The sequence below is a fragment of the Rattus norvegicus genome, chromosome 15 (genome assembly GCF_036323735.1).
Source record: "Rattus norvegicus strain BN/NHsdMcwi chromosome 15, GRCr8, whole genome shotgun sequence".
Taxonomy (NCBI): Eukaryota; Metazoa; Chordata; class Mammalia; order Rodentia; family Muridae; genus Rattus; species Rattus norvegicus.
Window position 1 is genome coordinate 39,942,783 of NC_086033.1, and position 11,847 is coordinate 39,954,629.

The window sequence follows — 11,847 nt, forward strand, 5'->3', positions numbered from 1 at the left end:
CAGCCATAGGAATCAAAGGCTATACAGAGGTGGTCAGGATGAAAAGGAGAGAGAGGGTACCTGAGGCAAAAAAGAATTTGGGGAAAATGGAGAAGAATACAGTAAGAGGATAAGAATTTTTAGGTAATCAAATACGATGAGAAGTGAAAAGGAAAACATAAAACTTACAATGGCATTCAAAGTCATACACTGTAAAAGCTACTTGTGTACTCATAGTGGTTTTGTCTTAAAAGACTAGGTTTCAATATGCAGCCCAGGCTATCCTAAGACTGCTCTTCCTGCCTTAGCTTCCCAAGTGCTGGGATGCAGGCTGACACCTCCATGTCCAACTCTGTATTCAGTCTTAAGTAGAAACTAACCTTCCCCATAAACGCCTACTGGGGGAGCCAGCGAGATGGCTCAGGGTGGAAGTACTTGCTGAATTCAGTCCCTGCAGCCCTCGTGGTGGTGGGAGAACTGACTGCCAATAAGTTATGATCCCTCTGTGCATGTCTGTCTGTCTGTGTCTGTGTATGAAAAACATAGTAGATGTAAAAAACCAAAACATCTACTGGGAACAAACAGAGAAGCTACTATATTACAATTTGCATTTGGGATTTGTTAGAACACTGACCTGAGGACTTTGAGCATGCTAAGCAAGTGCATTACCACTCAGCCAGAGTCCAGGCCTCCTGCCTCCTGGGAATTTTCATCTTAAGGCATTTTGTTTGGGACTTAGGAAATTCAAAACAGTGTTTAAATAGATCACTCAGGAGAGGATCTTGGAAAAAAAACTAAGTTAAGCACTTGGCTTGTAAGAATAAAGGATGGAGTTAAATCCCCAGAACCCACCTATAAACAAAGATATGTGGTGCTGGGTAGCTGTGATCCTAGGACTGGAGAGGCAGAGACAGGTGGCTGGCCGGCCAGTCTCTGCAAGCTACTGGCCAGTGTGAGATTCTGCCTTACAAATCACCAACAGCCCCCAAACAAACAAACAATCCCAGTAAATAAACAAAAAACTAAGACAGTAAAGACTCCCTCTCAACATCAATGTGCTTTTAAAACCTTACCGTTCGGCCGTGCCCATCAACCAGTGAATATTAAATAATGGCCATCATCCTGAAACTGAGTCCTACTGGGCCATGGTGGAAAAACCTGCACAGGGCAGGAACAATGAAGCAATTCCATTGTAAGAAAAAAAAAAAAAAAAGACTCCAAGCCATGGTAAACCTACTAATCTGAGAGCCAGCAGCCTTAATTTGGAATAATGCTTACAATGAAAGCTTAATTATCAAAAGATTCTTTGATTGTCATGTTTTTGTGTGGTAAGTACAGGTGCTCAGGGACACTGGGAGTGACAGCTCCCCCTGATCTGGTCCTCTGCAAGAGCATGTACTGTCAACTGCTGTGCAGCTCTCCTACCCTTTTCTTTTTAAGGTTTATTTATTTTATGTATATAAGTACACTGTAGCTGTCCTCAGACACACCAGAGGTTGGCATCAGATCCCATTACAGATGGTCGTGAGCCCCCATGTGGTTGCTGGGATTTGAACTCAGGACCTCTGGAAGAGCAGTCAGTGCTCTTAACCGCTGAGCCATCTCTCCAGCCCTGCTAATCTTATTTTTCAGGTAACATACTATATGCTATTTAGTATAAGTTCCCCCAACATACTAGCTATTGACTCTCCCTGGGCATTCAGATGCTTACCTGCTACCCCAGCATTCGGTAGCCCAAAGCAAGAGAATTTCTGTGACTGCTGCACTACATAGCAAGATCTTGCCTCCCTCCCACCAAGTGCAGAAAGTCAAGCTGGGTGACGGTGGCGCACACCTTTAATCCCAGCACTAGGGAAGCAGAGGCAGGTTGATCTTTGAGTTTGAGGCTACCTGGTCTACAAAGTGAGTTCCAGGACATCCAGGCTACACAGATAAAGCTGTCTCAAGAAAACAAAAAGGCCAGCATAGCTGAGTCAGCCCAACATCCCACTGCAAAGGTGGAGGAGAGCTGAGGAGAGGCACCAGTGCCGACCTTGGCCTTCTGCAGGCATGTGTATGTGGGACTGCATGTGGATAGCTCAGTGGTATACTCTGCTCGGCGTGTGCACTGCTGGATTTAATTCCCAACTCCAACCCCGGATTATTGTCTGATGGCCAGTAGAGTACAGAATATTCCATCCTATTTTGTTATTTTGGTAATATTTATGTATTCCTGAGTAAACTGAATAAAGAAATACTGATTTTGTTTCTAGGTCTTAGGGGTTAAGGTACTTTAGCAAATTTGGATTGAGTACTTACTATATGCAATATATATTATGTACAATATTAGAAATGAAATCTGAAGTCTTTAAAATATGTTAACTCATTTAAAGCAACACTGATAAAAACCATTGTATGTTACCAAAAGAATGATTTAGTAAAAACACCCCCCCCTTTGTGATAAAGGTGGCATTCTTTATAGAGCGACGGCTTTCTGTCTTGGGGAGACTCGGGGACGCTGCACTGGTGATTAGGGCTGTGTACAGCTTCGAGCTGTATTCCCAGCCCTGGGTATTTGTTTGATGAAAATAACTTCAAATCATTTTGATTGGCACACCCAAGACAGATCTGGTGTCACACCACAGATTTGTAGCTGAGGGAGCATTTTGGTAGCTTTTGAGATAACTTGTTGTTTTTACTTTAACCAAATCTCAACAAATAGTGTTTTTGTCATACTGTGGTGTGTCAGATCTCACTTAATGTAAGCCTCTTTGTCTCTGCTACTTTTTTATTTTTTATTTCTGCAGTATTGGGAATTGACACACTCCAACCCTTTCTTATATTTTAAACAAGTTTTCTCTCTATGCATGACTTATAATATTGCTTTAGAGACCTCCAAATATTGACATATTTCATTTTATAATAGTCCCCAATAGCCTTCATGCATTTGATAACTTTACCACTTATCAGAGTCTTTAATGGGAAGACTAAAAGTACATTTTGCAAAAATTCAAATTTTAACATAAAACCCCAGCCTTTTCCCTTTTCATTATCAAGAAGTACGGTGTTTCTGGAAATAGCAAGTACATTTTACTCATTTTTCAAGATGTCTGTCAGCTACCTAAATCTGCAAACGGCCGGCTTCCATTGTTTTCCTCATAACAGCAGCTGTCTCAGCTTGTAGCTGAGTCGCATGAGCCTACACCCCTTTCCATCTGCACCGCTGGCCACACAAGTGCCTGTGTGTGGTTCTTGTCACACACTTAAAGACATGCATACAACAGTCGGGATTTGATGGAGTAATTTTGCAGCTTCATCAAGCTTTTATTACTTGCTTCTGAAATAGGGTCACTTGGTCCAGACTGGGTTGGAACTCTCTTGGAAGCTTTGTTGGCCTTGAGCTGATCTCTCTGTCTTTCTGAGTATTGGGACTATATGTGTTGCTGTAATCAGCCTGGCTAAGAGCACTTCTGGTTGAAAGGCTCCTCCCTGTTTTTGTGCTCTGGAAGAACATGACTGAGCAGTGGCCCAGCTCAGTGCTTCTTGTAGACCAGCAGCGCCTACCTACCCACTGGGGCTCTGACACAGTTGGTGCAGATATCAGGGTAGCATCATCGTGAGAATGCTTTTGGCTTCCCAGGTCTCTGGGAGGGACACGTAGGTTTCTGCCCCTCAGAGAGAGAATTAATGCTGTAGCGTAGAGGACATAGGATGAGTTTGTTAAAAACAACCAATTCAAAAATAAAAACTCTCCCAGACAACCACAGCAAAACTCCACCTTATTTAGTTAATTTCTAGGTCAAATTGGACTCTAGCTCTTATGCTTTTTCCACTGTGAATCCAAGTGATCAAGGAAACTCCTCACCACCCTCTAATTTACCCACAAGTCCTTTAATGAAGAACTTTGTCCTCGTGGGAGGACGTTAGACTAGTGGGTGGGGATACATTGTAATGAAATGAAATGAAATAGTAGAAGTTGGAATAGAGTGCATGCTTGGGTGTATATGTGTGCTTCTGTCTTTAAGTAGCATACCATTTTGTATTCGTGGGCCCGAAGTAAAGAGCTCATTCTGTTACAGACAGTGGGACTCTTTGTTTCTGACTTCTGGTAGTCAGCTCTGTTTTAAAACAATGTTGGGTCCTGTTGGCTCCATTTGCAGTTGTCCCAGTCCTAACCCCGTCTCAGCAAAGGCTGTTGTTGGGACGCTGTCACAAAGGCCTTGTGTGCGGGCGTGTCCTTGTCACAGTGAGTTAAGTATGCTTTAGTACTTTCCCAAGTGTCTCCTATATATTCTTTGGTTATTTCAGTATGAGATCATTTTATTGGGAAGATGGTGTCTTCTAATTATAAGGGAGGGGCTTACCAGAATCAATGTTTCCTTTTTCTGTGGTAGGATGTGATGGAGTTGCTTGAAGAAGATCTCACATGCCCGATTTGTTGCAGTTTGTTTGATGATCCCCGAGTGTTGCCCTGCTCACACAACTTCTGCAAAAAATGCTTAGAAGGGCTCTTAGAGGGGAATGTGCGGAATTCATTGTGGAGACCATCTCCATTCAAGTGTCCTACCTGTCGTAAGGAAACTTCAGCTACTGGAGTCAATAGTCTGCAGGTTAATTACTCCCTAAAGGGTATTGTGGAGAAATACAACAAAATCAAGATTTCTCCCAAAATGCCCGTGTGCAAAGAACACTTGGGGCAGCCTCTCAACATTTTCTGTGTGACCGACATGCAGCTGATCTGTGGGGTCTGTGCTACTCGTGGCAGTCACACCAAGCATGTCTTCTCGTCTATTGAGGATGCCTACACTCAGGAAAGGGATGCCTTCGAGTTCCTCTTTCAGAGCTTTGAGACTTGGCGCCGGGGAGATGCTCTTTCCCGCTTGGACACTTTGGAAACAAACAAGAGGAAATCCCTACAGTTGCTCACTAAAGATTCAGATAAAGTAAAGGAGTTTTTTGAGAAGTTACAGCACACATTGGATCAAAAGAAGAATGAAATCCTGTCTGACTTTGAAACTATGAAGCTGGCAGTTATGCAGACCTACGACCCGGAGATCAACAAGCTCAACAGTATTTTACAGGAGCAGCGAATGGCCTTCAACATCGCCGAGGCGTTCAAAGACGTCTCAGAACCCATTATATTTCTGCAACAGATGCAGGAGTTCAGGGAGAAAATCAAAGTAATCAAGGAAACTCCTTTGCCACCCTCTAATTTGCCCACAAGCCCTTTAATGAAGAACTTCGATACCAGTCAGTGGGAGGACATTAAACTAGTGGACGTGGATAAACTCTCTCTGCCTCAAGACACCGGCGTGCTCACCAGCAGGAGCCCCTGGCACCCCTGTCTGCTGCTCATGGCGGTAGTTCTGCTGGGTCTCCTTGTATTCTTTGGCCCCACTGTATTCCTGGAGTGGTCTCCACTTGAAGAATTGGCAACTTGGAAAGACTGCCTTTCAAGCTTCAATTCTTACCTGACTAAATCAGCTGACTTTGTAGAGCAATCTGTTTTTTACTGGGAACAGATGACAGATGGGCTTTTCGTTTTTAGTGAAAGAGTGAAAAATGTTAGTTTGGTGGCACTGAACAATGTGGCAGAATTTGTATGCAAATACAAACTATTATAAAAACTTTCAGTTATACAGTTCTGCTTCTTTTTTTTTTTTTTTTTGGTTCTTTTTTTTTTTTTTTTTTTTTTTTCCGGAGCTGGGGACCGAACCCAGGGCCTTGCGCTTCCTAGGTAAGCGCTCTACCACTGAGCTAAATCCCCAGCCCACAGTTCTGCTTCTTGATGGGATTGTTAGAGAACACAGGAATAATTCAGATTTGATAAAGATTCCAGTCTGTTTCTTTTTTAAATATTTCTTTAATAATGTCATTTATATGTGATTAAAAAGTCAGCATAAAGATTGAAGTTTAATAGTCCCAAACCTTCCCTTCCTTCTTAAAAGAGGGTTTTAAAATAAATATTGTTCCTCGAAATTGGCTGAGTTTGTGCTGTGGTAATCGTGTGTATCTGTACTCATTGGTGATTTCTTAAGTCTGGAACTTTGAGACCAGCTAGGACAAGAAATAAGAGAACAGGGTGAGAGCACAAATGAGCTAACACCACCCCTGTAACATAGAGTACATGAGTACACACACATCTTTGAGTTAGAGCACACATGAGCTAACACTGTACCCATGATGCAGGTAAGGCAGTACTGAGCCTTCAAGCATACTGGGAAAGAAAACAAAGCTGCTTTTCTGACTGAATTCTAAAAAAAGGTAAAGACTATAGGCATTAGATTCCAAGTTTGTAATTTAGGAAGCCGTATCTCTCCCTTTCCTATTTTTGACAAGACTGATCTAGTAATCCTTCCCAAGCCTCACAAGTGTTGGAATCACAGTGACCTTTGTTCTTGTTAATTTTTTTAAAGATTTATTTTATTTATACGTGTACACTGTAGCTGTCTTCAGACACACCAGAGGAGGGCATCAGATCTCATTATAGATGGTTGTGAGCCACCATGTGGTTGCTGGGAATTGAACTCAGGACCTGTGGAAGAGCAGTCAGTGCTCTTAAAACTGCTGAGCCATCTCTCCAGCCCCTTGTTAATTTTTCACAAAGGTGATACAAGCTGTGTACATGGGAAGGGCAGGAGTTGGGAAAACCACCTTTTAACTGGTACCTAATGTGGTTGTGTTGCAAAATATCACATTAACTGTATAACCAGGCCAGTTCACTTGCCTGCAGAGTTTTGGGTATGGTAAGACTATCCTGACAAGATGTATTCAGAGACCATTTGTTAGCCACTAGGTGAAGGCTGATGCTATCCTTGCTGCTCATTAAGAGAGAATGATGCTCACAGGACAGAAGTACTTTTCTCTTCTTGCTTAGAAATCGAATGAAGGGGTTGGGGATTTAGCTCAGTGGTAGAGCGCTTGCCTAGCAAGTGCAAGGCCCTGGGTTTGGTCCCCAGCTCCGAAAAAAAGAAAAGGAAAAAAAAAAAAAAAGAAATCGAATGAAAACAAAATAACCCATCCTTAAAACTGCTTTTAGTCAGCCTTATTTTTGTCATAAAATACAGGCTCTTGAAAGCCCACTGAGTGAAATGGATTTTAGATAGCCGAGTCTTTACCTCATCCTTTGATTTTGGTTGAGAAGAGGTAATATGATGAGATGAGAAAAGCATCTTCCCTACCCAACCAGCCATGGGATGGTCAGGTGAGCTGAAGGTGAGGTAAAGGCTGCTCACTCGTAACATAAGTCATGGTCCAGCTATTAAATGACTAAGGGGGTTCTAAAACCAGATAGTGTTTTCTATACATTTATCTTGACCACAAGGGCTGGGTAAGGGTCTGCAGAGACTGCTCTGCTCCTGATGACTTCGAAATACAGGTTTATGTTAGGGTTTCAGTGGAGAATGCTTTCCTCAGTGCTGGAGACAGAGCTCAAGGCCTTGCCCACAGTAGGCAAGTACTCTATCCTACCCCTGAACTGCACTCCATTTGCAAGGGGGATTTTTTTTTTTTTTTTTTTTTTTTTTGGTGTTCTGGTTCCTTGTTTTGAGTGGGTTACAGGAGAACGATCTGTTTGAAGTCTTGAGCTCACTGGCATTCTGCCTTTCCCATTTTACATACCGCAAGTTCCCAAGCAACTTAACACTGGCAAACACAGCTATGATACACTGTTTGTCTTGACAATAGTTACCTTGGAATTTAGGTCTAGTTTTCTATCTCCACTTCCTCTTTCTTAACTGTGTGTGGCAGGTTGAGTTGGAGGGTTTTATAAGTCTGTGCTAATGGTCTGTAGCTGGGATGAGTGGTCAGGAACTGGTCACTTTGAATGTGGGAGGGAAGATATTCACAACGAGGCTCTCTACCCTCAAGCAGTTCCCTGCCTCTCGGTTGGCAGGCATGTTAGATGGCAGAGACCAAGAGTTCAAGACGGTTAATGGGCAGATTTTTGTGGACAGAGATGGTGCTTTATTTAGTTTCATTTTAGATTTCTTGAGAAATCACGAGCTGCTGTTACCCTCGGACTTCTCAGACCATCTTAGGCTCCAGAGAGAGGCTCTTTTCTATGAACTTGACTCTCTTGTTGATCTCTTAAACCAATATCTGCTCCAATCAGGATCTGCAAGATCTGCTGTCATGGAGGTGCATTTCCTAAACCGAAATACTCAAGCCTTCTTCAGAGTGTTCTGCTCTTGCAGCAAGACAATCGAGATGCTAACTAGGAGGATTACAATGTTTGTAGAGCAGCCCACTGCACTGGCCAGCGATAGTAATTCCCCTCAGGTGGCTTTACCTCCACAGAGACCTTCTCACCATGACCTGCTCTTCCACTGTGGCTCTGATGGTGCTACTGAGAACCATGCTGGAGTCAGGTATTTAGAACGCTGAAGCATCTCTTCTATTCCAGTTCTCTGACATTTACTCTCAAAACTGAAAAATCTTTCTGCTTAAGCTAAAACTCCTCTTGGCAAAAGAAAAGGAAGTTTAGAATAATGTTCAACAGAACAAGTAGTTATTGGACACTTACAAACTAAGAAGGTGTTGAACAAGTAATAAACCAACACTGTCCAGGGAAACTAGAAACTGCCCTGTGTGGTTACAAGAGAAACTGAGTCTAGATTATATGCCAGTGCTAAGGAGTGACTTAGAATGAATCAGTGTATGCTTGGCTTCCATATTTCAGAGGTTTTCCCTTACATACTATGCATTTATTCTTTCAAGAATTTGTTTGATGCTTTCCTTCAGTGGAGAAGAATATTTTTAAAGCCAGTTTCAGACAGATAGATAAATCTCATGGCAAATTTAGTGTCTTGTTATAGCTTTGACTTTGCCTCTATTCAAAATACTGGAATAGGCTATCAGTATCTTAAGAATGGCTGCCTTCTTTTGTTTTGAGACAAGATCTCATTCTGTAGCTCTGGCTGGCCTGGCAGTCTCCTGCCTCTGCCCCCAAGTGCTGGGATTCTGGGCGAGCACCACCACGCCTGCCTCTGCTGGAATCTCAGGCTAATTTCTGCCCTGTAGTCAGGGACACACTACCTCATCCCCTGTGAAAACATCTTAGTGCTGTGTACCATTATCATCATCAACCATGAACACTGGTTTTAACTCTTAGGAGGAAAAATGCTTTGTGTGTTCTTAGAGCATTTAAAAGGACGTAACTTCCGGAAGAGAGGCATATTTTAGCCCCTACAGTAGCCATCAGGAACTGTTCAATGCTTCTTCCACAACCCTTTTCTCAGGTACCAAGCAGAGGACAGGATAACCAAGTGTATACACTTCCTTATCTCTTGGTCTTCCAACGAAGGTCCTGTTGTCCAACTTTTAAATTCTGTTCTTTATTTTTATTGAGGAGGAAGTACTTAAATAAGAGGAATAATGTAATGCTTCTGTTGTTTTAAATTTCAATCAAATGATGATGACCTTTTTTGACATCCCTTTTCAGATAGTTAGAAACCAAAGGAAAAATGCCATCCTCGATTTTAGGAAGACTCATGATAGGTGAAAAGATGTCTTGGAATACTAAATTATCCGAAGAGACAAGATTAGAAACTGAAGTTGGGTCATTGCATATATACTGTACCAAGTGACTCTTGACTTTTTGTTACGTTTCAGGAACAGCACAGATTTTTTTTCCAACTCAATCTAAAAAAGGCATAGTAACATTTTATAACATAATTCTAAGACCAGAGATATTTCTTTCTTTTTTTTTGAGATGGGTCTCATAGTCCTGGCTAGCCTGACTGTCTGACCCTATCCTCCTGCATCTGCCTTCTGAGTGCTAAGATTAGCGGTCTTACCCATCTTGTGGTGGGGTTTTTGGTGGTTTTAAGTTTGGAATTTCTTCTGGTGTTTAACTTACAGAGCCAGTTCAGAACAGAGATACAGAGTCTATAAGGTGACATGAATGTGGATGGCGGTTGAGTATATAACTAGTCGGCCATTACTTGTTCGTTGTTAGATTTTGGTCTGAATCTGTCTATTCAGATGTTTTTGGATGGTGGATATGGTAGAATAAGCCTAGCTGGCATCAATATGGTCCTAGCATTCAATGTTGTTTGGTAGTTCTCTCAGGTTCTTGGCTTGTATTTTTAGATATCCATCCATGTGACAACACACTCAAGTCAACACAGTTCAAGTTAATGGCCTCAGGATTCAAGAGTCTCTTCTGTAGCCGTTTTCTGATCTCTCCTTTTTAAATTAGATGAAAAAGCATAGTTGCCCTTAAATTTCTTCTTTTTTTAAATAAGGTGTAGGGATGGCACTCAATAGAAGACGCCCTGCCTGACATGTACTAGGAGGCCCTGGTCTGACCTGCATGCAGCACTAGGAATGCAGGTTCCCATGTCTACGAAATCCTTCTCAATTTAACCTCAAAGGGAATCCGATCCACTAGTTTTAGTTCAGTGAGTTATTATAAGAAGATTCTACTTTTTAAGTACCTACTACTTGCTATTTGTACCCTAATATTTTATGATATTCTGTGGCTTTCTCACAAGTGTTTCTAGATGTATAATTTAGATCGGAACTTGGGAGATGAGATGCTTTACTACTGTTAAGATTTTGTATCAAACACAATAAACCTTTCTTGGAATGTGCTTTGTAGCTTGGTAATTTTTAGTTGTGTGTTGTTTTCTTTGCCAGTAAAGAGTTTCTGAACATGGCCTCTAGTGATCACCATTTCAGCCATGACCTCAGTTCATGACTAGGGATGTGCTTAAACACTGTTTTCCCATGAAACTGTATAGTGTCTACCTGACACTGACCTAAGCTGTATTTCACATTTTTAGAACAGTGGAAAGACCCAAAAATATCCTTGATGACAGATGTTTTTTGTGCTATATTGCCATTAATAAGGCAAACATGGGTATATGAGCTGACATTGTGGAATGCTTAGTGGGTGGATAAAGGGCTTTGCATTTTCAATCAGATTTTGACTACCACATTTCCTTTTCAATAACAGGCAGAAATTGATGAAAAGGTAGCAATAAATTAGAGTCTTGGCCTTTGGTACCTTCAAATTTTAACCTGAAAAGGCTGGTTTGACAGGAATAAATCTCAAATTACAATGGCAGTTCTAATGCCTAGAGCTGTGGAAAACTGTAAATATGCAGTGTTAGTAAACAAATCAATTTAGTCAAATTGGGTTAAAGAAAATTGACAAAGAACTGGAAATGAGTTACTCTAAGAAAAATAAGCGAGTTTAATTCTTTGACCAAGAATTAAAGTTGGAATCATGATCTCTTTTTTTCCCCCTTGTTACTGTGCGACCCATTTCAGTGCCAGCAGCCTACAGACAGGGGCCAGGCCATGGTGTTTGGCCACAGGTTGCTATAGCACAGGACACTATGAGAGGCCCAGGGGAATGGGCCTGCCACAATGGTCTCTTTTAATATGCAGTTACTGATTCAAATTTGAAAATGAAGTCTCAAAAGAAAATCTCTTTTTAAAAAGTCATGAGCCAGGCAAGGCATGATGACGTGAGTCTTTAATCCTAGCACCTGGGAAGCAGAGGCAGGCAAATCTCTGACCTTGAAGCCAGCATGGTCTGCAAAATGAATTCCAGCCTAGCCAGGGATAAAAAGTAAGACTCTGCCTAAAAAAACAAACAAACAAAAAAAAAAAACCCCCAAAAAACCAAGTTGTTGCCAAGCCTGGGGTGCACAGCTATAATACTAGCATTTTGTTTAAGGCAGAACAATCATGAGTTTGAGGCAATCGTGGGCTACACAGTGTCTCAAAAAAAAAATAAACAAAAAACAAAACAAAACAAAACAAAAACAATAAAAACAAAAGGCTATGATGGCTTGTGTGAGGCTGTGAATACGTTTCTATGTGTACTTTGTTATTAAAGGAATGCTTTCTGATTGACTACTACTTTGTGTGCCTCAG

At 41.6% G+C, this 11,847-nt stretch overlaps 2 protein-coding genes and 1 non-coding gene across 8 annotated transcripts in view; 2 read left to right on the forward strand and 1 right to left on the reverse strand.

Annotated features, from left to right (window-relative positions):
- Trim13 (tripartite motif-containing 13) overlaps nt 1–5,937 on the forward strand; it is a 39,133-nt gene extending 33,196 nt beyond the window's left edge. For 4 of the 5 annotated variants that reach the window (XM_063274481.1, XM_063274483.1, XM_063274482.1 and 1 more), the window contains one exon: nt 4,353–5,937. In XM_063274481.1, the coding sequence (XP_063130551.1) occupies nt 4,353–5,582 (1,230 nt within the window). In that variant the 3' untranslated portion in view covers nt 5,583–5,937. The remainder of the gene's footprint in view (nt 1–4,352) is intronic. The other variant, NM_001012210.1, reaches the window with a different exon arrangement.
- Nucleotides 5,938–6,137: 200 nt separating this feature from the next.
- The window catches only part of Kcnrg (potassium channel regulator), a 72,018-nt gene continuing 66,308 nt past the window's right edge, over nt 6,138–11,847 (forward strand). Inside the window, exon 1 of one of the 2 annotated variants that reach the window (XM_063274279.1) lies at nt 6,138–8,327. In XM_063274279.1, the coding sequence (XP_063130349.1) occupies nt 7,756–8,327 (572 nt within the window). In that variant the 5' untranslated portion in view covers nt 6,138–7,755. The remainder of the gene's footprint in view (nt 8,328–11,847) is intronic. The other variant, NM_001191687.2, reaches the window with a different exon arrangement.
- Nucleotides 11,216–11,353, reverse strand: LOC120097224 (small nucleolar RNA SNORA42/SNORA80 family). Its single transcript, XR_005494454.1, has one exon. It is a non-coding gene; the product is annotated as a small nucleolar RNA SNORA42/SNORA80 family (small nucleolar RNA).